The 24,747-nt window shown below is 45.8% G+C and overlaps 1 protein-coding gene across 3 annotated transcripts in view; it reads left to right on the plus strand.

The window, feature by feature from the left end:
• FRMD4B (FERM domain containing 4B) overlaps window positions 1-24,747 on the plus strand; it is an 83,400-nt gene that overhangs the window by 17,713 nt on the left and 40,940 nt on the right. For 2 of the 3 annotated variants that reach the window (XM_071550267.1, XM_071550268.1), the window contains exons 2-7: window positions 3,789-3,854; window positions 4,465-4,559; window positions 6,677-6,769; window positions 11,703-11,787; window positions 23,539-23,595; window positions 24,555-24,577. In XM_071550267.1, coding sequence (XP_071406368.1) covers window positions 3,789-3,854; window positions 4,465-4,559; window positions 6,677-6,769; window positions 11,703-11,787; window positions 23,539-23,595; window positions 24,555-24,577 — 419 coding nt within the window. Of the gene's footprint in view, window positions 1-3,788; window positions 3,855-4,464; window positions 4,560-6,676; window positions 6,770-11,702; window positions 11,788-23,538; window positions 23,596-24,554; window positions 24,578-24,747 lie in introns of those variants that run through there. The other variant, XM_071550269.1, reaches the window with a different exon arrangement.

Genomic DNA, 24,747 nt, shown 5'->3' on the forward strand with positions numbered 1-24,747 from the left:
TGTCCTGAATTAAAGATGAAGGAAAATGAGTCGGCAAAGGCTCCGGGGTGTTTGGTCTTTGAGGAGCCCAGTGCCCTGAGAGCCAGAGAGCCTTCCCAAAGCCTGAGGAAATGGTCCTGTGAGCGGATGTGCTGAGGGGAAATAAATCACACCAGTGTCACTGGGGGAGTTAAAAACGAGTCCTTTGCTGCTTCGGCTCCAGGAGCTCAGGGTCTCCGGTTGCTGAGCTGGAGGCACTCTTCCATGGCCAAAATCCTTTTGCATTCAGTGATGCCACAGTGATGAAGTCCTCTTTATGAAGCTGTCCAGCTCTTCTCCAGGTAAGAGGAGGGGACCAGACTATTGATACTTGTGCTGGAGTGTGTGGTGTTGGTTCACCTCAGTCATGTCACGCCTCCCTGTCACTGTGCTGGGACCATCCAGGGCTGGTGGAAAGAGATTGACACTCCAAAGCTTGTGAGGTGGGTTTGGAGCTGCAACAGCCTCTGAAGCTTTTGGTTCTGCTTCCTGTACAAAAAAGACTTGTAAAATGTGAGTACTGCCTCGCACAGGGGGGCAGCTCTGTGCAAGGAGAGAGCTGTCTCCTGGAGATGACTGCTCTGGTGGGCGACATTCCTGTTGTAGGATGGGCTTTGTTCTACTCTGTGATGGAAGTTTGGAGTTATTTGCTTCTGGTGTTTGTAAGAATGGAGTAAGCCAAGTGAAGTGCTCTCTGCCCCATCAGGAATGGGGTGGGGATACTTGGAGTGAGTTCCTGCACAGCTGCAGGAACCAGGGTGCTAGGTGCTGAAGCCTTGGCTCTGCAGGAGGGAGGATAAGGACCTGGACTCTCTGGGTTAACACCACTTTGTTTAGGGATTGGAGCCTGCAGATGGAAAGCTGGTGACCACATGCTGGCAGATTCATGTTCCCTGGTCAGGCTGTGGTGCCACACAGTGAGTATCCATGTTGTGTCTTAGCCCAGGTGAAGGCATCCTAGTAGGGATGTAGGAATGGGCTGGGTGGCAGAGGGTTGCAAAGAGGCAAGCAGAAGGAGTTCCAGAGCCCCCCTCTCATCATGGAGCTACAGCCAGCAACAGGCATTTCACGGCCCTGGATGCTGCTGTTATGTCCCACCATGGAACAAAGTGTTCTAGGGTGGCACAAGCCCATGGCCACACAGAGCTCTGGTGATACAGGTGGGAGCTGCCAGGTTTGTCACTGCAGTGGTATTTCACTGTGCTTTGTCACTGAGAACTGTCATCTTCTACTCTTAACTGAGATTTCCAGTGCTCTGGGAAGTGGCTGAATGATTTCTGACATGAGATTCCTGGAGTCTCATGTACTAAAAGTTGTCTGTATCTATATCTGTAAATCAAACTTCTAAGCTGTTTCCTTATGGTTTCTCATCAATTAAATCAGGAATAATTATATCTTATCTATCTTCAGCGGTGTCATGAGGTTCAATTACTTTTGAGGTGCTTTACAATTACCTTGGATAGCTGAATAGAAGCACAGATTATGCCTGGTATTACTTTTATGTTTTATTCCTCCCAGCGACCTTCCTTTCTCCTCAGCACAAGGCTTTGTGGATGTGTTTGCTATAATAGAAATCTTTTTTACTTAACAACAGACAACTGAGGCAATTAAAACAGTCTGAAGTGATTAATGTGATTTCACTGGGTGAAAGCTAAAGCAGCTCACAATTAAATAATGGCAACCCTCGTGCTATCTCAGAACAACAGATGGGGAATGATTTAAAAGCACTATTGGATCAGACACTTCGCAACAGGGGCAATTGGTAACAGTGTGTCAGAGCCAGAAATATGCTGCACCTTGAAGGATGTGCTGATGAAATGATTAATTGATAGAGAAACATGCAACTTAGTGATGAGTACAATGGCAGACCTTCACCTCTGGGGAACAAATGGACCTGTGATCATATCGAAAAGCACTTAAGGACTCCAGGGGGTGTGTTCAGAAAGCTGACAAATCTCAGGGAGTGTGCTGAAAAGCTGGAATTGGGATGGTGCAGCTTTGCTTCCAGAACCTGAAGGATGAAGTATTGGTGGGAGTGCAGGGCATGGGGGATGATGACTCTGCAGAGTGCAGCACCAAGGGGTACAACTATGTTTTGCATGGAGGCGATTGCTCCCATGCCCAGGATGGTGCAGCCTGTGCCTTGCGCCCGTGTGCGTGACATGTCACTCTTCATCTGTCACTTCTGTACAAATTCATATTCATAGCAATGGGAGAAAAGGAAAGGAAGGGATTTCTTTCCACTAGACTCACTCTGCAAAAGCTCCTTGTACCAATATTGCTGTTTTGGTGAGCAGTATGATGTTTAGCAGTGCCGTAAGTTGCCAGTGTTGGTGCCCCAAATGCTGCAGCCTGGTTTTCTCACACACTGGAGAGAGTTGTGCCCACAGACACTTGTCTCTGACCTGTTTGTAGAGCTCCTCAGGAGGACACTCCCTCTCGGCTTTTGGTTAAAATGAGCTCAATAAGTTGAGACAATGAAGCTTTGTTAATTTGGGTTCTTAGTGCTGAAGAACTGGGACTGGGTGGTGACAGAGGCGGCTGTGTCACGGCAGCCCAGCCGCGTGCTGAAATGGGGGCAGCACAGGGGGAGCTGGGAGCTCTCTTCACATACTGCTGCAGTCATGTATAAATTGTATTTATTTTTAAGTCTGCAAGGTTTGGGTGTGCAGCATGCCAGAGCAGGAGGTGATGAGAGGTTCTGGTGGCACTAGAGCTCAGCCCTGTCCTTGTCCTCTCTGCAGAGCCAGAGGGATGTGAAAAGAGAAACCCTTGCATGTTGCTGTTTAATCCCTCTGGGAGCCCCTATCTAAGCAAACCACCCCCAGCCTTTGCTCACAGCTCACAATTTGTAGTCCATGAGAAGCTTGTGCTGTCAGGAAAATGAGTTACTTTGAGTCTGGGAGAATAGATATAAAAGCCAGGTTTCCTTCAGCAGCTCTCACCCGGAGAGTGTTGCAAAACTGGTCCTCACTGAAGCTGCCGAAAGGGCCAGAATTAGAACAGATATTAAATAATGTAAAAGCTTTCATCGAAATGTATTAGATTTCAAAGGACAGATATTAAAAGGGCATAATGTGCAGCTATTTCTGAATTGCTCGCCTCTTAAAGCGAGAAAGAGACTTTGTTTGCAAGAGATAAATGGGACACGAAATAGGTGGTTCAGATACAGCATCAGAGGTTGCAAAGCTCATTCATAATCATAGAGGTCAAGCATCTTCTTGACATGTGCAGCACCTATATAAGAATTTTATGGAGGCAATGGCTTGTAATGCTTCATGGAAGCACACCAAGGGAAAATGTTAATGTGCTGGTAGAGACTCCATCCCGACTGGGCACGAGGTCAGTGGACCAAATCTGGGCTGACACATCTGTGGGGAGGGTTGGATACATTTGGGTTTCATGGATCCCTGCTCCTCAGCAGAGCAAAAGGCCACAGCTGCTGCTTGTAGCTGTGGTACTGGCCAGGCTGGTTCATGCTCAGGTTTAATTCTCATAGCATTTGTGTTGTTTTTATCTGATCCTGAGTGCTGCTAAGCACCCTTAATTCCAGCTTGAGGCTGACAGGAGCTGAGAGTGCTAAGGCAGCTCCCCAGACTGCGTCCTTGGAGAAGGATGCTTGACTTCGGTTCGCAGTCAGTTCCCTCATCCATGCAGATTAGACACTTGCTACACACTGTCCTTGTCCCTGAGCTGCACACGCTCTGGTGCAAGTCAGGAAAGCCAGAAATCCTGCCCTTCCTGACAGGAATGTGTTGTTGTCTTTGCAGATGACAGAGGGCCGGCACTGCCAGGTGCACCTCCTCGATGACAGGAACTTGGAGCTGCTGGTTCAGGTACAGACCACACTCTTTTGGGTACTAGAGAAAGTCACAGAAGTGCAATAAACAGTCATGCTCAAGCAAGTGTGTCCTTCCTCCCACTTGCTTTAGCAGGAGGGTTTCCCCATTCATGGTGGACAAAACATCTGCCATCAGTTCTGCATTCAGTTTTTGCTTTCACCAAAATTCATAAGCTGTATGAAACACACCCCTCATGGTGATGGGTTTTTGTCATTTAGATGGGAAGACAAGACAGGGTTTTGAGGATCTTTAATTCCCATAGCAGAACTCAAAGCATGAGATCCTCAAATACACAGTATTTTCTTAGTTGAAAAAACCTCTTCTGCTGTAAGTGCAGGAAATCCTGGGCTGCTGCTTTCTCCCCAGAAAGAGAGTCTGTGCCCTTCAGATTAATGTCATGGATTAAGTACAGAATTGCCTCTCCCTGCTTCCCACATCCCACACAACTCCAGGGAGACGCCCCAAGTCTGATGAGCTACTTCTGTATTGAATTGTACAACAGGGTTTTAATGTGGCCTTGTGTGCTTAAATGTCAGTATTTGCAGAGAAAAAAATTATTTTATATGAAAAGCCTGGACTGAAATGAATTTTATTCTTTCCATAGCCCAAACTTTTGTCTAGAGAGTTACTGGATCTGGTGGCCTCACACTTCAACCTGAAAGAAAAGGAGTATTTTGGAATAACGTTTATCGATGATACGTAAGTATGTTCATTTATTTTAGACAGCTGTGTGTTTATTGCAATATGAAACCTTATCTCTGACACTATGGCAGCTTGGTGAGATGGAAGAATGACTTTTCTGAAGAAGAAAGATTTTCCTGCTTTGTACTTGTGCTGCTTGGCTGAGGAAAGGGGAAGGCACAAAACAGAAAATATTTGGAAAATATCTGCTGGGTACAAACCAGAGAATACTTGTAAAATACTTTCCTGATGCATTCACTTTTCCTGTTTGTCTCACAGGGTGAAAAAACTGATTCAGTGATAATTTCCCATGTGAGCATCCTCAGCTTTCTTCCTCCTGCACTTTTAGTAATAACAAAAAAGTTTTGCATTGATTTTCAAAATGAATTGCTCCTATTGCTTTGCCCTTGAATTTCAAATGTATTATTGAGTCTTTTAAACCCAAATTTCCCAAGCAGCAGAGAAAAATATGAGGTTAGTCCTTCCCATAAATAACTTTCTGCTAGCTGGGGCTGGGTGTGATGCTATGTCCAGGCTCTGGAGCACTGTGGGAGATCTGCTTCCATGGCATCAGACCAGAGTCAGCTGGGTTAATTGAAATCTCACCTGATGTTTAGGCTCATCTGTCAGTGTGGCACTGAAATGTGGCTTCCCCACATCTGCTGGGTGCAGGACCAAAACCCTGCACCAAAACAGGTAGGAGTCTGTTGCCCAGGGCCAGTGTGTCCAGGGGAGATACCTTCAGCTCCCCGAAAATAGTTGGAGCAGAACTACTTAGGACAGTGGGGACATGGAGTTGTGCACTAATACAGCCCCTAAATGAACCTCTTCTCTAATGGGAATAACATTGGTTCCTGCTGCTCTCCATTGCTGCTTTTTTATGGAATCCTGAACAAAACCCCTATTATTAGAGCTGTGTTTGGAGCCACACTGCTGAGGCAGATCATCTGGGCAGGTGCAGAACTGGCCCTGGGGACAAGGCTGGTGTTCATGGAATTAGTGGGAGCAGTTTGCTCTGGATCCCTGACCCCAGTACTGTGTTATTTTTACCAGCTATTCTCATCTTGGGCTGTCTCTATAATATTTTTGCCACATTCTTGTCCTTTCACTTGTTGGAAAATACTTTCTTTCCAGCTCTTCTATAAATCCCTTGAGGATGCTGTTTGCACTTGGCTTGTATGTTGCCCCAGGAGAGCTGCCATGAAATTCTTCTGGAGGTTTTTGATTGCTGGCATTCCCTCATGGTGAGCTTTTTAGTGCTGCCAGGGGATTACCTAAAAGCTGTTGGCTTCCCCAGAAACACCAGTGGGATTCCAGAGCCTGCCTTGGGTATATGGTACAGGGCTGGGTGCTTGGAATGGAGCTTGTGGCCTCTGGAGGGCACCCATGGCCCAGCCTTTCAGGGCAACCACAGGTTTCTGTGCTCCCCAGGGTCCTCAGGGAGCTTACTGGGGTTTGAATCACAGACTGGTTTGGGTTGGAATGGATCTTAAACATCATCTTGTTCCAGTCCTGCCGTGGGCAGGGACACCTTCCACTAGCCCAGGTTGCTCCAAGCCCTGTCCAACCTGGCCTTGAATACTTTCAGGTATGGGGCAGCCACAGCTTCTCTTGGCAGTGTCTTTGTGAGATTTTTTGTTTTCTTTGTGGCTTCTTCCCATTTCAATCAGAGAAGTCACTGCAGAGAGAACTTTCTGCCTTAAGGAGTGTGCCTGGGGTAAAACCTCTGTGCTCTGAAACGGGTTTCTGTCATGCTGGGGTTGGGACAGACCCAGGAGGAGTTGGGGATGCAACTGCAGAGCTGAGCCATCCCTATGCAGCAGAAGGATGAGACCCATTTCTGCTGCAGGCAGACATCCAGCCTCTCCTACAGATCAGATCCCACCACTAGTCAGAGAAAGTCAGTGGAAGTCATTGAGAGTCAAAGAGCATTCTTGAACATTCAAAAGTGAATTGTATGAAAATCTCAAACTTAGAGGAAAAAAAGGAAATAATTTAATGAGATTTTTGCCTTCCTCATAGCTTAGTCCTGAACTTTTTAAAGTAACACTTGGAGGAAACATGCACACCACAAAGAACCCATTTCTGTATTTCCCATCCCAGTTTTTAACCTTCTCCCCCACCTGTTTTCACAGAGGTCAGAGTGTCTGGCTACAGCTGGATCATCGTGTGCTGGACCATGACTTGCCTAAGAAACCAGGGCCGGCAACCTTGTACTTTGCTGTTAGGTGAGTAATTGTTTCCACCAAGAAAACATTACCACTTGGGTTTATTTATCTCCAGAGGGTTTTGTTTAGGAGAACTGATTACGGATTTGATAAAGGAAATAAATGCCAAAGCAAAGTGTTATTTTTAGAAGGAGATTAGGTCCTGGATAAGTGCTGCTCTCTTTTGTATGTAACTATTAAATAAAGTAGGTTGGAATCTGCTACTTTTTAAACTGTTATTAGGATGTTATTCCTACAGCGTTTTGGCTTTTTTTTTCTCTAAAACCTCATATTTTAAATATCATCTTTGCCTTACTTGTCTTTAAGTGTGCTAAGTTGTAATACAGTTTATTTAAACAGTCATACTTACTTTTTTCCTTCTGTTTACTTAAGGGTTGTCTGTACTTGAAAGGGATTGCTGATGGCTCTTTACTCACACAGCTTAACCAGTCCCCAGAGAGAATGAAATCCCTGGCAAAATGATGATTTTGGCCAATGTAATTGCATTACTTTAGGGCTGTTTCTGGCAAAGCTCTGCTGGTTAAGGGCCTGAAAAAAAAATCCATGTCCTACGAAACAGAGCTGTGCTGGCAGAAAAGGCCAAACATCATTCTTAATATTGTTGTAGTTTTTGTTTTCCTTACAGTCTATGAAGAAAATGAGAGCAGACTGACCTCATTTGCTTTTCAGATCTCAGTAAATTTATGCCTTGTGTGCTTAATTATTTGAAGCACTTCCAAGGCAGAGCCTCTTGTGTAGCTGGGTCGGTTGGCACCGTTGCATCACCACATCCCCCACACCCTGGTTATCGAGGGAGTGGGGCAAACAAGGGGCACTTTGTTTGCCTGAATACGTGCTGATTTGTGATGGCATTCAGGGCTCATCTTCCACACTTCTAACAGAAAGAGAAAGATCCATTTTAAAGGGGATGATGGTCTTTTCACTCTATTGACTGTGTTTGATGAGGATTTGGGAGGGTAAAGCCTATGGCTGCCCAAGAAAGCTGTGAAGACAATCCTATGACTTGAGCATTTCATCTGTTGGGATTCAAATTGTTGGGGGGTTGGGTTATTTTGGCCCTCTCTGTTGCAAGATTGTCCTTGACAGGACAGGGTGTGCAGATACCTGGGCATCAATTAGTATGTGAAGAGTGGGCTTGGAAAAATCAACTTCTAGAAGCTAACATTTAAGCCTGAATACTCTGGGGTCATGAGATCCAAACCAAGCAATTAGGAACCAAGGAGGGGGCCAGTGAGGGAGATGCAGAGCAGGAGGAGGATACAGAAATAATTAGTGCTACAGAAACTGTCTGATCTGTAGAAAATAGAAAATAGGTGTTCCAGCAGAAAAGCCACATCAAAACCTGCATCTCTCTACTCTGTTACATTTTGATTAAGGGTGCAACTCCGGGCCTTCACTCCATGGCAAATGCCCTGGGTAGTTAGTTCAGACACTTATCTTGTGTGAACACATTTACTCTGTCATAGGCTGTTCCTTAATTAAACTCTCATGACAGCAGCTGAAAATACATGGTTACAGCTGAGTTTGTCCGAGCATGGCTGGGTGTGGGGTGAATGGCATGGAGGGGGTGGGCAGAGACCCCAGCACTTGGCATTATTCCCTGGGCTGGATGGACTCCAGCCCTGCATGATGTGACCCCAGTGAATGCTGCTGCAGGGGCAGGGTGTCTTTTGGCCTGGGTGAGCCCTCCTGTGCTATCCATGCCATGTGAATGTGTGAAATAGGCTCAGCCATGGGTAGCATAAATAATAAATATTGCTGCAGTATTGCTTTGTTTGAGGCACAAGTGTAATGAGCACTGAGCTGCTCTTCTAACCCGTGGCATATGTGCAGGAGCATCAGTTCCCAGTGTCTTTTGACACTGCACTGGACAGTTTCCTGTAGCTTTACTGGTGTGCTGGTTTAAAGGTGAACCAGCAGGGGAAATGAACTCACCACGAGAGAGAGATTATAAGTCAGACCTAAAATTTAATAATAATATTACAATAGCAACACTGACACACAAGGGAAATTGCTTTCAACTCACAAAACCCCAGCAGTATAACCCAGTGTCCTGGGGCACAAACCCAAGGGGGTTTGTTTGCCCTTGTGCTGAGACCCCTGTGGTTCCCCCAAGTCCAGAGCAAAAGGAAAAGAAAAACCTGTTGGTGCAGGCAAGGGCTGTGGTCTGGGCAAGAGCGGGGATCTCCTCCTGTCAAGGTCCTGATGCTGCTCTGGATCTGACGAGAGGTTCCTGAGGTCTTCTTACCCACCCCTTATGTACCCTCAGGGAGCTCTCAGTCCCTCCCCCTGGGCGGGGACTCACACAATGGGTGATTAACTCTGGGAGCCAGGGGGTGTTGAGCTGTTGATGGCCCATTAGCAGCTCCGCCCCCCTCAGGCTGGGTGTGAAGTGATAATGGCTCCCTGGGCAGCTGCTGCTAATGGCCCATTGACCTTGGGGAATGAGTAGAGGGGGTAGAATACACAGCTTTGATCACCCCCACACAGGGTTAGCTGGTCCCTCCTGCTGAACTAGGACAACTGGAAATAGGGGAATCTCCAAAGTCCTGGTTATGATGCTCTTTTTCTTCATCACTTCTCATTCCTGAGCTTTTGCTGTTCAATAGGAAAAAGTGATAATCCCTGAGATTCTTAATCATTGTCAGCTGGCATAAATTCAGTCCAGTCGCATAAGCTGTCCTATGGCAAGCACAGCTATAGGGCTCTATCATGCAGATTTGGGACTTAGAGAAGTGCCATTCTAGTCTCAAGGATGTTGACACTTTGGAAATAAAAGTAGGACATACACTTTATGGTGTTCTCATGCCTGTCGTCCCCTGAACATCCTTATCTCTGTGGTCCAGTGTTCCTCATCTGTACTGGTGTGATAAGAATGTACAGCTTGTCCTATGGAGGAATTAGAGCACAGGGACATGGATGGGACAGGGGGCAGTGCCCTCTCCCTAAATTCATAGATCCTACAGTCTTCTGCTCTGTACCAGCAGTGACTGAGAGCTGCCTCACTTGCTGGAATACTGTCCTGCTTCTGAGGGTAAATCAGCCATGTCTGACTCGGTTTGAAAGAAACTGCAAGTGCAAATGAGGTCATTAGTTGAGGAAAATCACCCTTTGGTGCAGTGGAGGAAGGAAGGCTTTAGCAGGTGGAGGAAGATCCACATTTTAAAGGGCTGGTCTGCCAGCAGGATGGGAAAGGATGAAGAGTGAAGGTCCTGCCCTCTGCTCTGCATTTCTGGAGAGAAACACTTAAGGGTATTTAAAGTTTAGCAAAGCTGTTGGAAAAAAAATCTATCAGGTGTGATGAGATGGTGGAAATACCTGAGGCTCTGAGAGTTTGCAAGGGAAGGTGAGTCATGGAAACATGAAACAGCCTTTCAAATGTCTGGGGCAGGCTGCTGGGCTCAAGTCTGCCCCTTGGACAGGCTGCATGCCCATAGAACGAGTAAATTATCTGCTGAGGCATTCTGGAAAGTGCTTTAAAATTAAGTAGATGGAGCATGATGTAGGAATGTGAAATATTAAAACAATTGTATCGCTTGTCTCCAGTCACAGCATAAACACTGCAAACATTTCCAACATGTGGCAGGTCCCTGCCACATACTCCATGCTGCTGCTGTGGGCTTCTTTCAGTGTCTTGCAAATCATGCATGTCAAGAGATCAGTGGCTGGAGCTTGAGGCTGTGAGGAGCCTTAAAAGCACCACGGGGCTGCAGGAGTTTTTGGCCTGGTTCTGATACACACAGTGGGCTGTATGCCCTTTGTTGGCCATCCAACCCTCCTGCTGTCAAGGACAAGACATTGAGAAGCCCTGGGGTGGTCTGCATTTCTGGGGCAGTAGTTGTGGTGATCCAAGTCTTTACTTGGCTGTAAAAAGAGGTGTATCTCCTGTCTAGTGTTGTGTGAGGGTGTCCCAGGTACTCAACCAGCTAAGGAGATGAAGAACATGGAAGCAGAATTCTGCTTTCATATCCAGCTAAAGAAGCATTGACAGGACCACATTCACACAAAGTTGTCTCTTTAAACTGACTTGGCAGTTCTATGCTCCTCAAATTATAGATGTGTTTTTTCTGCACCATTCAATGCATTTTGGTGTTGCTTGGTTGGATGCCCCAAGTGAGTCAGAAGAGCACATGGACAGGTGTGTGATTTTTGCCAGCAGCCTACAGGATGTTTGGTGTAGTTCTATAACAAACTGGAGACCCATTTGGCAGCCTTGGTTAGGGCAGAACAAACAGTAATGGGATCACTTGGGTATGTGCCTCTGATGGACCTGTGACCTTGGAAAGAGGAAGCCATGGCTGGGAGGAGGGCAGTGAGCCCCAAGGCAGCAAACACTGTGAGCCAGTTGCAGCCCTTCCATGTAAGCCTCTGTTTTGGGGCCTCCCATTGTCATTAGTCTGGATGTGCCTGATCCAAAAGTGTTCCTCATGAGGTTTTTTTTTTGCTTTTCCCTGTTTTCTTGAAGCAAAGTTAATGGCTCTCATTAACTTCTCTGTTCTCTCCTCCTGGAAGGAAGATGGTTCTGCAAGGCTGCCAGCCCCTCTACTCCAGCAAAGTGCTGGGCTGGCTTCCCCACTTGCAGCACCTCGTTTGGAGTTATTTTTCCACTGCTGTGACTTTGTCTGCATAGGAAGGATGGGCTTTGCTCCTTATAGCATTTCCCAGAGTTTTCATCTCATTTGAAAAGTCATCAGATCTCCAGGATCTATTGAACCAGGAGTTGCTGTTCCTTGTGTGCTGTCAGCCTGTGATTTTCTGCTTGTTCTCTCCAAACAGTCCGGAAATTAACTGCTGTAGCTCATAGTTCCTCTGTGCTATTTTATTGCTAGAGAACAAAACACTGAGGAAATAAAATTACTTGCGAGGAAGATGAAACCTATTCAAGAAAGTAACTAGTTTTTTGGTTGTTTTTTTTTTTTTTTTTAATTTTCAGGTTCTACATTGAAAGCATTTCCTTTCTCAAGGACAAAACTACAGTAGAGCTGTTCTTTCTGAATGCCAAGTCATGTGTACACCAGGTAAGGCTCAGTGTCTTTCACAGCTCCTTGTTGTGTATCTCCCTTTCATTGCTCCTCCACCACCTACACCTGGTAGGAGCTATGTTTGATTTTTAGATCTTACTGAAGTGTTAAGATCTCAGCATGCTGATTCTCCTCCTTCACTTAACTAGTGATGACGTTTCAGGCCAGTGGATAAGGATGATGGTTTTCTGGCCCTGTTTTCACAGCCCCACTGTATGCTCACAGCCCTAGGATGAGTCTTAATACTCAAAAGTTTTTAAGTTGTTTTATATCTGGGTTCTAACTTTGCAGGCAGGCTCTGCTCAGTGGCACATCCTCCTACAGCCTGCATAGCTCAGGGCAAGCATCTCTCTACTTAATATAGAGTCAAACTTGTCTTAAGAAGAAAAAACCCATGAGGAAGGTTCTATGTTGTGGATTTGGTCCCTGATTTCTTGTCTTAATTCAGTGAGATAGTAAAGTAACAGTAAATCCTATGAAGTAGCAATCACAACTTGTTATTAAAATACTTCCTCTGTTTTGTTTTTTTTTTACTCTCTGGTTAAGAGGCTTCCACTGTTTTCTTTAAATGTTCCAATTGGTAAAAAATGTATTTTTAAAAGTTACTTCATTATATGGTAATCAAAATCTTTAAAAATAAAGCTGATTTCCTGCAGATACATCTTGAACTGAAAAAAGTGGTGTGGCAGCCACCTTTGCTGTGCTGCTGCAATTCAGTCAACTTTATTCCGTGGTTTTCCAGTTAATGTCAAACTCAAGCTTCTGGTGCCTTTTTTTTTTCCACTCATAATTTAATCAGCCTAGAAGGGTCACTTGGTTCTTAAAAGCTTTCCTTGGAAAACAATTGTTTATCACTGGCTGGTGGTGGAGCTCAGTGTAGCCAGCCAAAGTTTTCACCTTTAATATGCTTCATATTTTAGAGGATTCCTATTCAGTATCCAGTATTTATTATTTTATGGTGAGATTAGAAACCTGATGTGAAAGTGGTTAATGGCAAAGTTGTGGCTGTGCTTTGTACAGGAATTGCTTTCTGGAAGAGTGGAGGAAATTTTTGCTTTTTTAAAACATGCTAAAGTTTTAAAGATGCTCCAAGAACTTGGGGCCTCACTGGTTAAGATTAAGAAGCACATTTTCATTGGACATACCTGCCACTTAAAATGAAGGGTCTTGGCAACTCATAGTCATCTTTTCAGGGAAAACTGTAGAAATTTAACTAGCCAGACAGCACAAATTATTTTGGAATTGCAAAATGGGTCTGGTTTTGGGATGAACATGAAAAATTCCATTGCTGTTAAATATCAATATTGAATTTAATATTGAACAATATTTATAAAAGTATTTGTATATATGTGTATGCATAAAGCATAAGAGAAAGCAAAGGAGAAGAGAAGCATTTAAAAAATTGCCCTCGCTGGTCATAAACAAGTATGTCATCAAACCAATGAGTAGTCACTTTTTGACTGGGTAAATATGATAATTCAGGCAGTATAACCTCATATCACTGCTGACAGTACCTGAAGCACTGATGGTGCACCGAGTGTTGCAGTGAGCAGACCATGCATCATCCAGGGGAGTTCATGGCTTTGGGAACTGGGAGAGGTTTGAGAGAAGGTTGGTTCTTATTTCCTCCTCCATGGCTTGCAAGGTGTGTGCTCTAATTGTAGCAATCCAAAGTGTGACTTCCCCATTTCTGCAAGCAAAACTGCCAGAAGCAGAGGGTTTTCTGTTGTGTCCAGTTTCTGTGGGCAGGGAAGGGATGAGGAGCATCGCTTCCTCCTGAGGGAAGGATCTCTGTGAGCAGTGCCAGGTGATTCAGCACATAGGGAAAGCTGGGAGCCCTGGCTCTGCCTGCAGCCCTCTCTGTGCTGGGTGGCTTCACAGCCCAGCTCAAGCCTGAGGCTCTTTCAGCAGAATACGGTTCATCTGCTTTCAAGATGCGTTTGGTGCAGTGGCTTTTAACCTTCAAATTAGGTCTTGTAAAAATAGTCTATCCTCCTTGGCAAACTTATGGTCAGTCTCTAGGTTTCAAGTAGTGCTTGAAGTGCACATGGGAGCAATCCTCATCCTTAAGCCATGGGATGTGGACCAGAGGATGCACAAAGGTCCCTCAGATATGCTCACACAGTGTGTCCTCTCCTGTGGTGCTGCCTGCTCTGTTCCTGCAGGGAAGGAGCCACAGGATGAGCAGTGTCTGAATACGAGCAGATCCCTAGCTCCATGGAGCAAGGGGCTGATGCTCACTGATGACAGCAAGGAATGTTCCCTGGCATTTCTCAGTTATTAATCCAGCTTCAGGAGGTTAGACCTGTCTTAGCTTGGAATTTTTGTCTCTTATTTTTCTCCTCCTTTCCTTGCTGCTTTCATTAAGTGAGAAAACTTCAGTGTGTCAAAAAGCAGGAACCCACACACAGCCCCTGTGCTCAAGATTGCTTCCCAGTGCACAGGCAGTGCTGGAGGATGCCCTGCCAGGGCAATGTCCTAACCTGGATCTCTGCACAAAGCATCTGCTCTGTGTGGGCCAGGAATGTGGTTCAGGATAAATGCTGCAATACTTGGGGTGTGCTAAGACCTGCGTGGATAAGATTGCTTAAAAGTCAGTCATGTTTTTTACTTTCACAAAGGTGTTTCCAAAGTTTTCACAGCAGCTTTCCCCCACAGGGGAAGCCCAGATTCAGGGTGGTGCAAATGCCTGATGCTTGAGTGCTCTTTTGACATTCCTGAGCACTAGCATGTGTTGACAGCACAGCAGTGTGTGGGTACCTGTGCTTCCATGGCTTCTGTGCCTTAAAGGACAAAGATGTTTTTCTGAGCAGAGGTGGGAAGGGTGATGCTGCCCTGCACATGACATGGGCATGTCAGTGCTCCTGCTGGGACACAGGACACACTAGGAGAGACAAAGGCTTGGAGGAGCACAGCATGCTGGTGAAGCTCCATGACAGTCGTCCCTGTGGAGGGGATTTATCCATGGCTTACAAGGTTCAGAGGCTGCATCAGAAATGTGTTTACAGTATTCTTTGGGAGACCTGGTGTGAATCCTGTAAGTGGCTGTATCTAATCAAAGAGGATGGCATCTCCCTAATTAAGTGTGGCATCTCTGGAGTTAGGCTGAAACTGCTGACCATCTTGCCCCAGATGACTCCAGAGAGGTTTTGGTCCCAGATGAATAAAAATTTAGAATAAATAATATAGCTTATAAACTATGTTATCCATTATATATTACTAAATATTATTCTGAATAATATGGAATTGAATCAAAATCTGCATGACAGCTCTGAAAAGGGTAAAAGCTACAGTGCACAGCCATGCTCTTCTTCCTCACCTTTCAACCCCACATTCCTTCCTGCAAATCTCTCTGCTCCTTTCTGCAAATCAGGTACTGCTTTACCCTGCCAGGACTTGGAGGAATCTGGAACTAGTGCATTTTGCAAGTAGATATTTTGGCAAGGAAGGGACAAGATAGACAATAAAATCTCAGCTGCCAAAAATGTATTTTTTCTACTCCCCACCCACTCCCCCACCTCCATGCTCTTCCAGAGTCAAAGCTCCTTTGTGCCTCTGGGACCTTTGCTGGCACGTGCCAGCTTTGTGCATCCTCTGACCTGTGCTGTTCTCTGCTTGGTCTCCTCTGCCTGTGAGCAGCTGGGGAGCCAGGGGAGACCCCTTTGCTGAAGGCACAAGAGGGCTAAGACCTCATTTTTAATTTTGTGAAGTCTCCTTGTGTGTGAACTGAACACAACACTTGCTGTTGGCACTTGCAGAGCACCCGGTGCCTCCCCACCACTGGCGCATGCACAAACCTTGGCTTCCAGTCAACACAGCAAATGCTGCCAGAGCTCTCACCCTGCCTTCTTTTCATGTTGAGCTGACCATTTTTTTCCCCTGATCTGGTGCTGCAGTCCCCAGGCTCTCTGTCCTGTGTGGTCCAGCCAGCTGCCTGCTCCTGCTCTCAAGCATTGGCACTCCTTGAATTGGAGCTTGGAGAAGTCATATCCATTGCCAGGAACAGCTTAGGCCACCAAGCAGGAGGTGGGAGCTGGTGAAAATGAGATCTCCAGGTTTGTGGAAGGGCCTCTCAGTGACTTAGTTAAAAACCCATTTGTCCACATGTATTTTGGGAGAATGCAAAGGCTAGAAGTGTGCTTTGTGTACATCTGGGCTCTGTTTTCTTACATGCCTCCCTTTTCCAAGGCTTTGAGAACCGTTGCCTGAAAACCTTCAGTGGTGACAACTTCAATTGAAAAGCTTTCTCTCCTGTCATTGACTTTAAGAAGCTGGGTTAAGATTTATAGCTATCTGAAATCTAATGCACAGCTGGAATTCAAAAGAGTGGAAGCCTGGCTCTTGGTTCCAGGTGAAATGGGTATCTGAGTGGATGTGTTTGCACAGGGAGCTTTGTAACGTGTTCAGTGTGTTATTGCACAGCCCATGACCATAGCTGGGATACTTTTAAAGAGGTGGGTCAGAACTGGTCACGCACAAGTTGATGATAAATTTGGAAAGATAAATGAGCCTTTTCTTCTTTTGAAACTGCCAAGTTTGGAAAAATAACACCCTACTTGGCTAGAGAAACATTGTCAAGTTTATTATGCATTAGAGCTAACCTCCATACAGCTCTGCAGCCATACAGTTGACTCTTTGCCAGTCCTTAAAATATGTTCTGTAAATGAAGATCTGGGTCAAGCTGGCTATGTTCCTCTTTTCCTCTGTATATCTGGGTGTTGGAGGGTTTATTTAATTTCTCATTTGTTTCAGGACTTGTAAGAATTGCTTTAAAAACCCCACAAAATAAAAAGAAAAGTTAAAGGAAATGGAAGTTTGGAAGTTTTCAGAGGAGTGTCTAAATGTGATAGCTCCATGAACAGCAATGCTTGTGAGCACTTGGCAGCCTGAAGACCAGTGCTTACCAAGAAGAGCTGTTGAAACAGACCCCTGGTGTGAGCATGAAGTCTGGCTGGTTTCCAGCTGGTGGGGAGCAAAGTGGTCGTATATCAGAGAGCTCTTGAAAGTTTTATAACAGATATTTCCTAATTCTCCCCCCTCTCAAGGGAGAGGGGAACGTTCCCATGCAGCCTTGTAACATGGTGTAGTCTGATCGTAGCCAAGGCTATTAAATACTTTCTCTCTCTTGCCTGAATTTGCTGTTCTGCTCCCCAAGACAGCACATGTAAAGCCCAGGATAACATTCAACAGGACCTGTTGGCTTCTGCTCTTTCAGGGCTGTTATCTCCTGTGGATGCTGGCATGGCAGCCCCCTCCTTGGCCAACCTCCCCAGCAGCATGTCAGCAGATGAGAAAGATGGAGCATGGTTGTGCCTGTGTACAAAATGTGACAGGAGGAGGAGGCAGGACCCCACACACATGTCAACTGGCAAATATCCGTGAGGCTTCCCACTCATTATCCCAAGAGACCTCACATGGGGCTGTGCTGGTGGCTTGGGGAGGGACTTGGCCATGCTGTGGATATAGTCAAGGGATTCCTGAGAAGGGTTGAGGTTGGTCCAAGGCTCTCTGCTGTAAAAGGAGATGGTGCCCCAGAGACCTGTGAGGCTCTTGTTAGGGGAGGTGTATGTTGTGTCCCAGCTGGCTAGCCCATTGCATATGAAGATTCAGTTGATTTGCAGCCAGAGTTTCATACCTCATGTCTCTTATGTAGTCACCTCCTCCTGGGTCTAACCACTGGGTTAATTGCCATAGAAAGTTCTGCACCTTTGATCTCCTGGCCACAGACTAAAGATACTGTGACAGCTCAGTCAATTCTGTTGCTGGTGTGTGTTTGGTATCTCACCAAGATGCTGGGGTAGGACATCGAAAGGCTGTGGTTGTATGTTAAGTCTAATGACACTTTTTATATTCTCTGCTTGGCAAACAGGGAAGTCTTTATGTCTTTTCCCATTCTCTGCTTCTACTTTTATATTAATGAAAAAAGAAAAGTGGCAGTAAATCTCTTCCTGTTGCACTGAACTGTGCAGACAAGTCTCAGAGTAGCTGCTGCTGTCCGTGGAGTTTCACCTAAGTGTTGGCTGAGGCACAAAAGGAAAGGGAGGTAGATAAGAGTGGCTGGCAAAGACAGCAAAATAAAGTGTGTAACGGAAACCTGAAGCTGTTCCTCACCATGAGGCACCAACAGCTTTTTGGGGGGCTCAAGTTGGGCTAAGATGCTGAGATGGAAAGCAGCAGATCCTGCCACAAAAGAGCTGTGTCGGCCACTGGACATGAGCTGAGTTGTGTTCAGTTTCAGGCTGGGCTCACTTGTGTTTGGTAGGAAGGGCTGTGGGGTTCCACGGATGAAGTGAAAGACATCATGGACCATCTAAATGCTGTGAAGCAGCTGTGAAGCCTCCTGAGCCACCCAGGCTGCAGTGCCCATGGGCAAAATGCAGCATGAGTGGAAATCTGAAGTGCCTTTTTGAGGAAGGTCACAAGGACCAGCCTTTAATTTGCTCCTGTAGCAGCACATATTCCACATCTCCTGCTGGTTTAGTGCGTTGCCTTACTTCTTAAAGAGTTAGAGGCAGATCCTTGCTTTGCTGTGCTTTTTCTCAGCCTGGTGCGTCTGCTGTTAAGAAACGAGTCCCAGTTAAGATGCTCAGCAAAGCTTGGAGAAGGGAATGGGATGGTGTGTCCAGTGCACTGCAGGGCAGTGTAAACAGCAGGTGACACCACCAGCACTGAGGCGTAGGTGTGAATGCTGGTAATTATGACAGGCAGTTTAAAGTTGGAGTTTATCTGTGTGCAGCCCGTATTTGTCTCGGTGGAGTAATTACCCAGCACAGCCACTCCAACCGGGCGAGTTGTTGAATCTGCCTGACCTAGTTCTGCACTGCTCTGCTTCTGCTGCGTAACAGGTTGTGGCCAACACCCATTCACCTCCCCAGCCTGTCAAAAAAGCCTTAAACACTGAAAATCTGCTAAGCTTTCTGCGCTACTGGGACTTGCCCTCCCATCTTCTGTTTGCCTGGACTCACCACAGGGATATTGGATGCCTGGTGAGAAGTCGCCATGGTGCTGGGTAAGGGCACTGGCACTGGCACTGGCATTACTTTGTTCACTTGTGCTGGGTACACACCCAGCTAATTACCTCCCTCGGTTTGAACACCTTGTTGCAGACATTTGGGTCCTTTCTTTCCCTCTGACTAATTGGAGCCTTCTTCCAGCTTTTTTTTTTAATCACCTCCCAGTAATCACAGGTAATTGTGTTCAATATTGTGGCTGTCTCGAGGCTATTCAGTCATACTACGTGCATATTTGGGGGTGTCTGGTTAATATAAATTTTTAAAGGATTGGTTTGAGGGAACAGGTGTGTTATCTCAGTTCTCAGATCTTCAGTTGAAATGTTTTTGTTGTCAGTCTTTAACCTCTGTGTTTTGAATAAACCTTATCCACTTTCACTTCTTGCTGTGGTTCTAAAGAGTTAAAGATGACAGTTCCCGTGTGTTGCTTATTTTTTTAAAAATCTGCTTTAATCTGAGTTTAAAGCTTAAAGATTTGCTTAGCACAGTTAATGCTCATCTGACTATCGTCACTCTTGATCTGAGTTTTCATCAGGATTTCAGACTTGTATCTCTATGGCAGTAAATTCTAGTGTTGTTGCTGTGTCTAATGAGGGTTCACTGCTCTATTCATGACCAAGCTTGTCATTTTTACCACATTCTAAGTCTGTGTCTGGGCAGCAAAAGACTTGAGCGTCTATCTGAACTGAGGGCTAAATTCTGCCCTGTGGGCACTGAAGGGTGAGTTGGTCTTTACCAGCTGCTGAGAGAGTGACCTACTCCTGCTCTACAGTAATTGCCACCCAGTTTGGACACCTGCTACAGCCTTTTATTACTCTGATGTTGTCAGCATGACAAAAGCCACCACCTGAATCTGCTGGACCAAATGCAGTGTTTACACATGCCAGTGGCCGTTTGGAGGAGCTACACAGGGAGCTGAATCTGTCTCACTGGTTAAAATGATTGGTCCCTGTGCAAACTCTAATTGAAAAATATCAGTTTCATCCCTTCCCTGGAGCTGCACCCGCTAGTCTGTTTTAACTTATTTACATCTCAAATGTAGAAGACTCAGATTCCATTATCTGAATGACATGCATCTACTTAACCTCGTGCAGTGACCTTGTTCCCACTTGGGATAAATGTAGGAAAACCTTCCATCTTCAGTCTTGACATGCAGCCATGGGAGCACTCACTGCCTTGGCTCTCAGGGTCCCCCCACTTGTTCTCTCAAGTCTCTGCTTGAATTACCCTGGCGATTGCAGAGATTGCAAATGAATCTTCTTACAGCCATTTTCCTCATCTATTTTTGAAATCTGACCTTGCTGATAAAGCGATACTAAACCAGAAACCCCCATCTGCCAGCCTCCAGGCTGCAGGATGATTATAAAATCAAAATATTGCCTGCGTGAGTGGAAAGAGTCATGGTCCTGCACTTCAGAGTGACACGTACTGCTGTATGGATTTGTGTCAAGCCAAGGGCTGTCCAAACTCTGTCAGAGCCCAGGGCATGGCTAGATTACACTAGAGCAATGGCCAATTGGGGTGCCAGATGGGAAATAATGTTATGTTATGATGAAAAATAATTCCAGGCTCAGAGAGAATTGTCCAAGAGACTGTCACTTGTAAAGCATTAGTCTGTCAGATAAAGGCTGAGCTGGGCTTTGGATCCTTTGCTTCAAATCCTTGCTCTGCTTACTTAGCTACTGTGGGACTTCAAGGCAGTCCCTTCACCTCCCTGTATCTTGTCTTCTGTGACTTTTAGCCCCTTCAAAGGGTGGGTATTCTCCTGATTGCTCTGTTTTGGGTTTGTTTGATTTTTTTTTGTGCTGAGCATCACTCAGAGTGGCCCCAGTCTCCTGCCACTGTTACTGTATGGTGATACAGGACAATAATTAGAGCTGGTACAACCTGTTCTGAGGTTTGCAGCAGCTGGAGAGAGATGGTGGCATCTCTGCACCTGGGGCATCCTGTTTGTCCCCTTTGCTTGGTCAAGACACTTGCAGCATCCTTGAGAGAGGTCAGGTTACCAGTTTCACTCCTCTACAGCTTGTAAGCAAATGTGTTCAAAACTTCATTAGCACAGCAGATCCCTCACTCTGAAAGCAAAGACTGAAACTTGATCACCTGGAGAAGTCAGTCCCCTTTCAGCCTCTCTTTGGTCTCCTAAAACCCTAAATGAAGTGGTTTGTGGGATCACTGTTAACGCTTGTGGCAATGCCATAGCAGCCAGTAAAATGACCAGAGTTTCTTAACCCTGGTATACAGGAACAAGTGAAGAGCAGCCTCATAACTACTATTGCTAATTAGTTAATGGCTGTGAGGTGCTTTGAAGATAAAAAGGAGGTGCTTGATTAACTCTCAAGCACCCCAGTAAGGCCAGCAGCAGCTGCTGCTGTGGGTCAGCAGAGACTGACTGCTACAGCAGCTCATTGAGTGCTGCTGAGTTTATTTGGAAGCCAGCAATAAATTGAAGAGGGCTTTGGAGAGTTAAATCTCTGAGTCTCTTATAGTCCTAAACGGTGATGAGCCATATGTAGCTGATGCTGCCTTCAGGCAGGGAAATGGTCTTGATGAGCATTTAAGGCCCCTTCTGGCCCTGTTTTCCCAGATTTTGTGGTCCACAGACAGCTTTGCTGAGCCAGATCCCATCTTTCCTGCTGAGCTGAGGCTCCCACTGATGGCATTTTCTCATGTCTCAGTTCCCTGCCTGCTGGTGCAGGAGCACACGGCGCTTCGATGACTTGATCTCCTGTAATTCTCCCACCACCATAGTTGGCTTCAGAGGCTGTTTGAGCAGATGTAATTTGAGCTTTAAAATAGTCAGCTCAGATATGCATGACAAAGATTAACCTGATACAGACCTGGAAGTAACGAAGTGCCTTAAAATTGCACCTATGTGAAGAGTTTCTGGGCAGCAATCTTGCCTCTCTTCTTAAGCATCAACATGAAAGAGATCTGAAGGAAGGATGAACTTCAAGCTATTCCTTTTTCTCTTAACTTGTGATGGGCCCCTCCTCTTCTTCTAATAAAATATGCCTGGGAATGCTTTGGAGGCTACTCCTGCATAGCTGTTGCCACACCTGTTGGAAAGGGGAAATTCCTCTTGGCCTGCCTGTGGGAGAAGCCTGGGGGAGCACTGCTGCTGGAATGTTTTATTGACAAAGCTGGCAAAAAAACTTCTTTCCATGAAAACTGAATTATTTGTTTGCTCACTTTTGAATTTCGTCTCTGTGGGTCAGACCTGCAGCTGTGGTAAATTAGCACAGCTCCAGATGTGCCCTAATATATTTTGAGATGTCATTTCATGTATCTGTATGTAATTCTATAGATCCTCCTGCTCCACTGGTTTTGGCATTATTTCAGCTTTCAGTCTGCTTTATCTCCTCATTCAGCCAACAGATCCTCAGGACAAAGGATATGTTGGGATCTCAGTGGCAGGACACAAGCATCATGTCCACTATCTTCACTTGCAGAAGGTCAATAAGAAAAATCTGTCTTCGTGGGTTCAGTTTTGTTCTCTACACACCATTTGCAGAATGCAGGAGGTGTAAAGGGTGCCTTTGCCAAGCCAAGTCCAACTGTCAGTGCATCTCCTTTACTCTTCCAGAGTTACTGCTGGTCCAAGTATAGAACCAACACCAGGGCTCTTGCTGATAAGAAACTAACTCTGAAAGCTTATGCTTAAGCTTGCAAGCAGGGAAAAAAAAGGATCTTTGTGTAGTTTTGATGTTTTGGCACCTCTGGCATTACTGGGTTGAGTGCATGGTGCTGTCAGGGCAGGACTAGTTTTGGAGTGGTGTCAGGGCCCAGGAGATTTCCAGCAAGAGGGTCCATGTGGTTTTTCTCAACATTGCTCTACAACTCCAGTGGACTTGGAAGAATTGAAAGCTGTCAGGTTCCTTTGCCCCACTCAGCCTGGATCTTAGTTATGCTGTCCTTGTGATTAATCAGTAAAACATGCTTAGCATCAGAGGGCTGTGTAGCCCCATCACAACAAAGAATGAATTGTCATAAAACTATAAGCAATCAAACTGTTTCCCAAGAAATGGATGGAGTTTCTTGTGGCTAGGACAAGGCTAGCACACAGGGTAGCTGTGCTACACCCAAGCCCGGCTGCCATGATTTGGAGAGCATTGAGCTGGGAAATGCCTTTTCTTCTAGACCAAGTCAAGAGTCTAGATCTTGTCAAATACTAGTATTTGTCAAGTCAGTGTGTGCTTTTGGATGCCATCCAACCATTTATCTGCTGTGCCCCATCCCTGGAAGAGTTCAAGACCAGTTTGGGTGGGGCTTTGAGCAACCTGGTCTAGTGGACGGTGTCCCTACCCATGTCAGGGAGGTTGCAATGAGATGACCTTTTAAGATCCTTCCCAAACCAAACCATTCCGCTATTCCATGAACTGTGGACCTTGCCCTGAGGAGGGTGTGTGCTTCGAGCGACTAAATACCCTTGTTACTGCATGGCAACGCTTAGCAGCATGCGGGACCCGGGTCCCTGGAGAAGTCGGATACTGCAACACGGAGCAGCATCCAGAGAAATGCAGTAAAAGCAAGATGTGTAATGAAAGCACGCGGAGGGCAGGGCTGGGGTGGGGAGGACAGGCTTTGTCGCGGTGTGCGTGGTGGCAGCGAGGGGACGGCTGTGCAGGAGCCGGTCTGGCACCGGGAGCCGGCACCGCCTCCGCGGTGCCCCCTCCTCCTGCTCCCTCCCCGGGGCGGTGCGGGCGCTCCCGGCTCACGCTCTGCTCTCTTTGCACAGGGGCAGATCGAAGTGGAGAGCGAGACTGTCTTCAAGTTGGCCGCCCTGGTGCTGCAGGTGAGTGTCTCTGCCCCTGGACCGCTCTCTCGAGCTCCCTTTGGATCAGCACATTCTGCCTTCCTTGTTTTTTCCTCCCCTCAGCAAAGACAAGTCCCCGCAGGATTGTTTATGGTCTCTGCGGCTGTGGGGGAAAGCTGGAATACATGAGAAGTATTTTTTTCTCGTACGCAAGTGAGAGAAATATTTATTTGAAGAATCTTAAATTGAAGGAGGAAAAACTCAGCAAGGGAATTAATTTGCTTGGGCAGGTTTCCATTCAATTTATCACTTATTCTAATTTAAATACATTCCAGAGATCTGGGAAGAAAAGAGTAATTACTGTAGCTAAATCTACTATATTATGCCTGTGAATCTCCCTTTCAGAGCATATGGTTTTGATACATCTGTTATGTTGAAGTATACAGTGTCAGTTTTCTCTCTCATTAATCAAGTTTCATTGTACTCAGACTTAAACTTTGGTTATTTACTGCTTTATATGAAATAAAATTCTGCCTTTAAGATGTTGGGGGTATTTTCCCTTATTGCATTCTCATTGACAAAGTGCCACAGCAAAGCTGCAGTGGCTTGCTCTGCCTGAACGGTTGTTTTCATCTCCAGTGAGCACAATTCCTCCCAAGTGTTGACCTGCCTGTATAGCTGACCTTTGGCTGGATGTGGTCAGAATTGTATTTCACTTTTTGTGCAGTAAAAGCAATATTTGATTTGCAATGTGAAATTCATCCCCGTTTTGGAAGCAGTTTTATTTATGCTGTAGGTGGATTATCTACAGCTGGAAGCATAAAGGGCCAAGTTCAGCTCTTGAACACATGCAGGCAGGCTCCGTGTTTTGCAGGGAGTCTGATGGGGGTCAGGATCTGGCTGCAGAGCTGTGGGAGTGGGGAAGTGAACAATGCTGGGAAAATCGAGGGCTTTTGAAGAGATCGTGTTTTAATTCTGTCACTGTTTTTCAATTGTAGGAAGCTAAAGGGGACTATTCCAGGTAATAACATTTTCCTTTCTAATACTAGTGTGCTTGATGGATGTGTTTTTCTGTGTTGGCATTGTATTGCAAACAATCACAAATGGGGGTAAAGTCCAGCTGTGAGCAGTGCCTGAAAAAAGTGAAATGTGCTGCTGGGCTGGATAAAATCTGAGTCTGCAGGGTGAGTA

This window comes from Pithys albifrons, chromosome 3 (genome assembly GCF_047495875.1).
Source record: "Pithys albifrons albifrons isolate INPA30051 chromosome 3, PitAlb_v1, whole genome shotgun sequence".
NCBI lineage: Eukaryota > Metazoa > Chordata > Aves > Passeriformes > Thamnophilidae > Pithys > Pithys albifrons.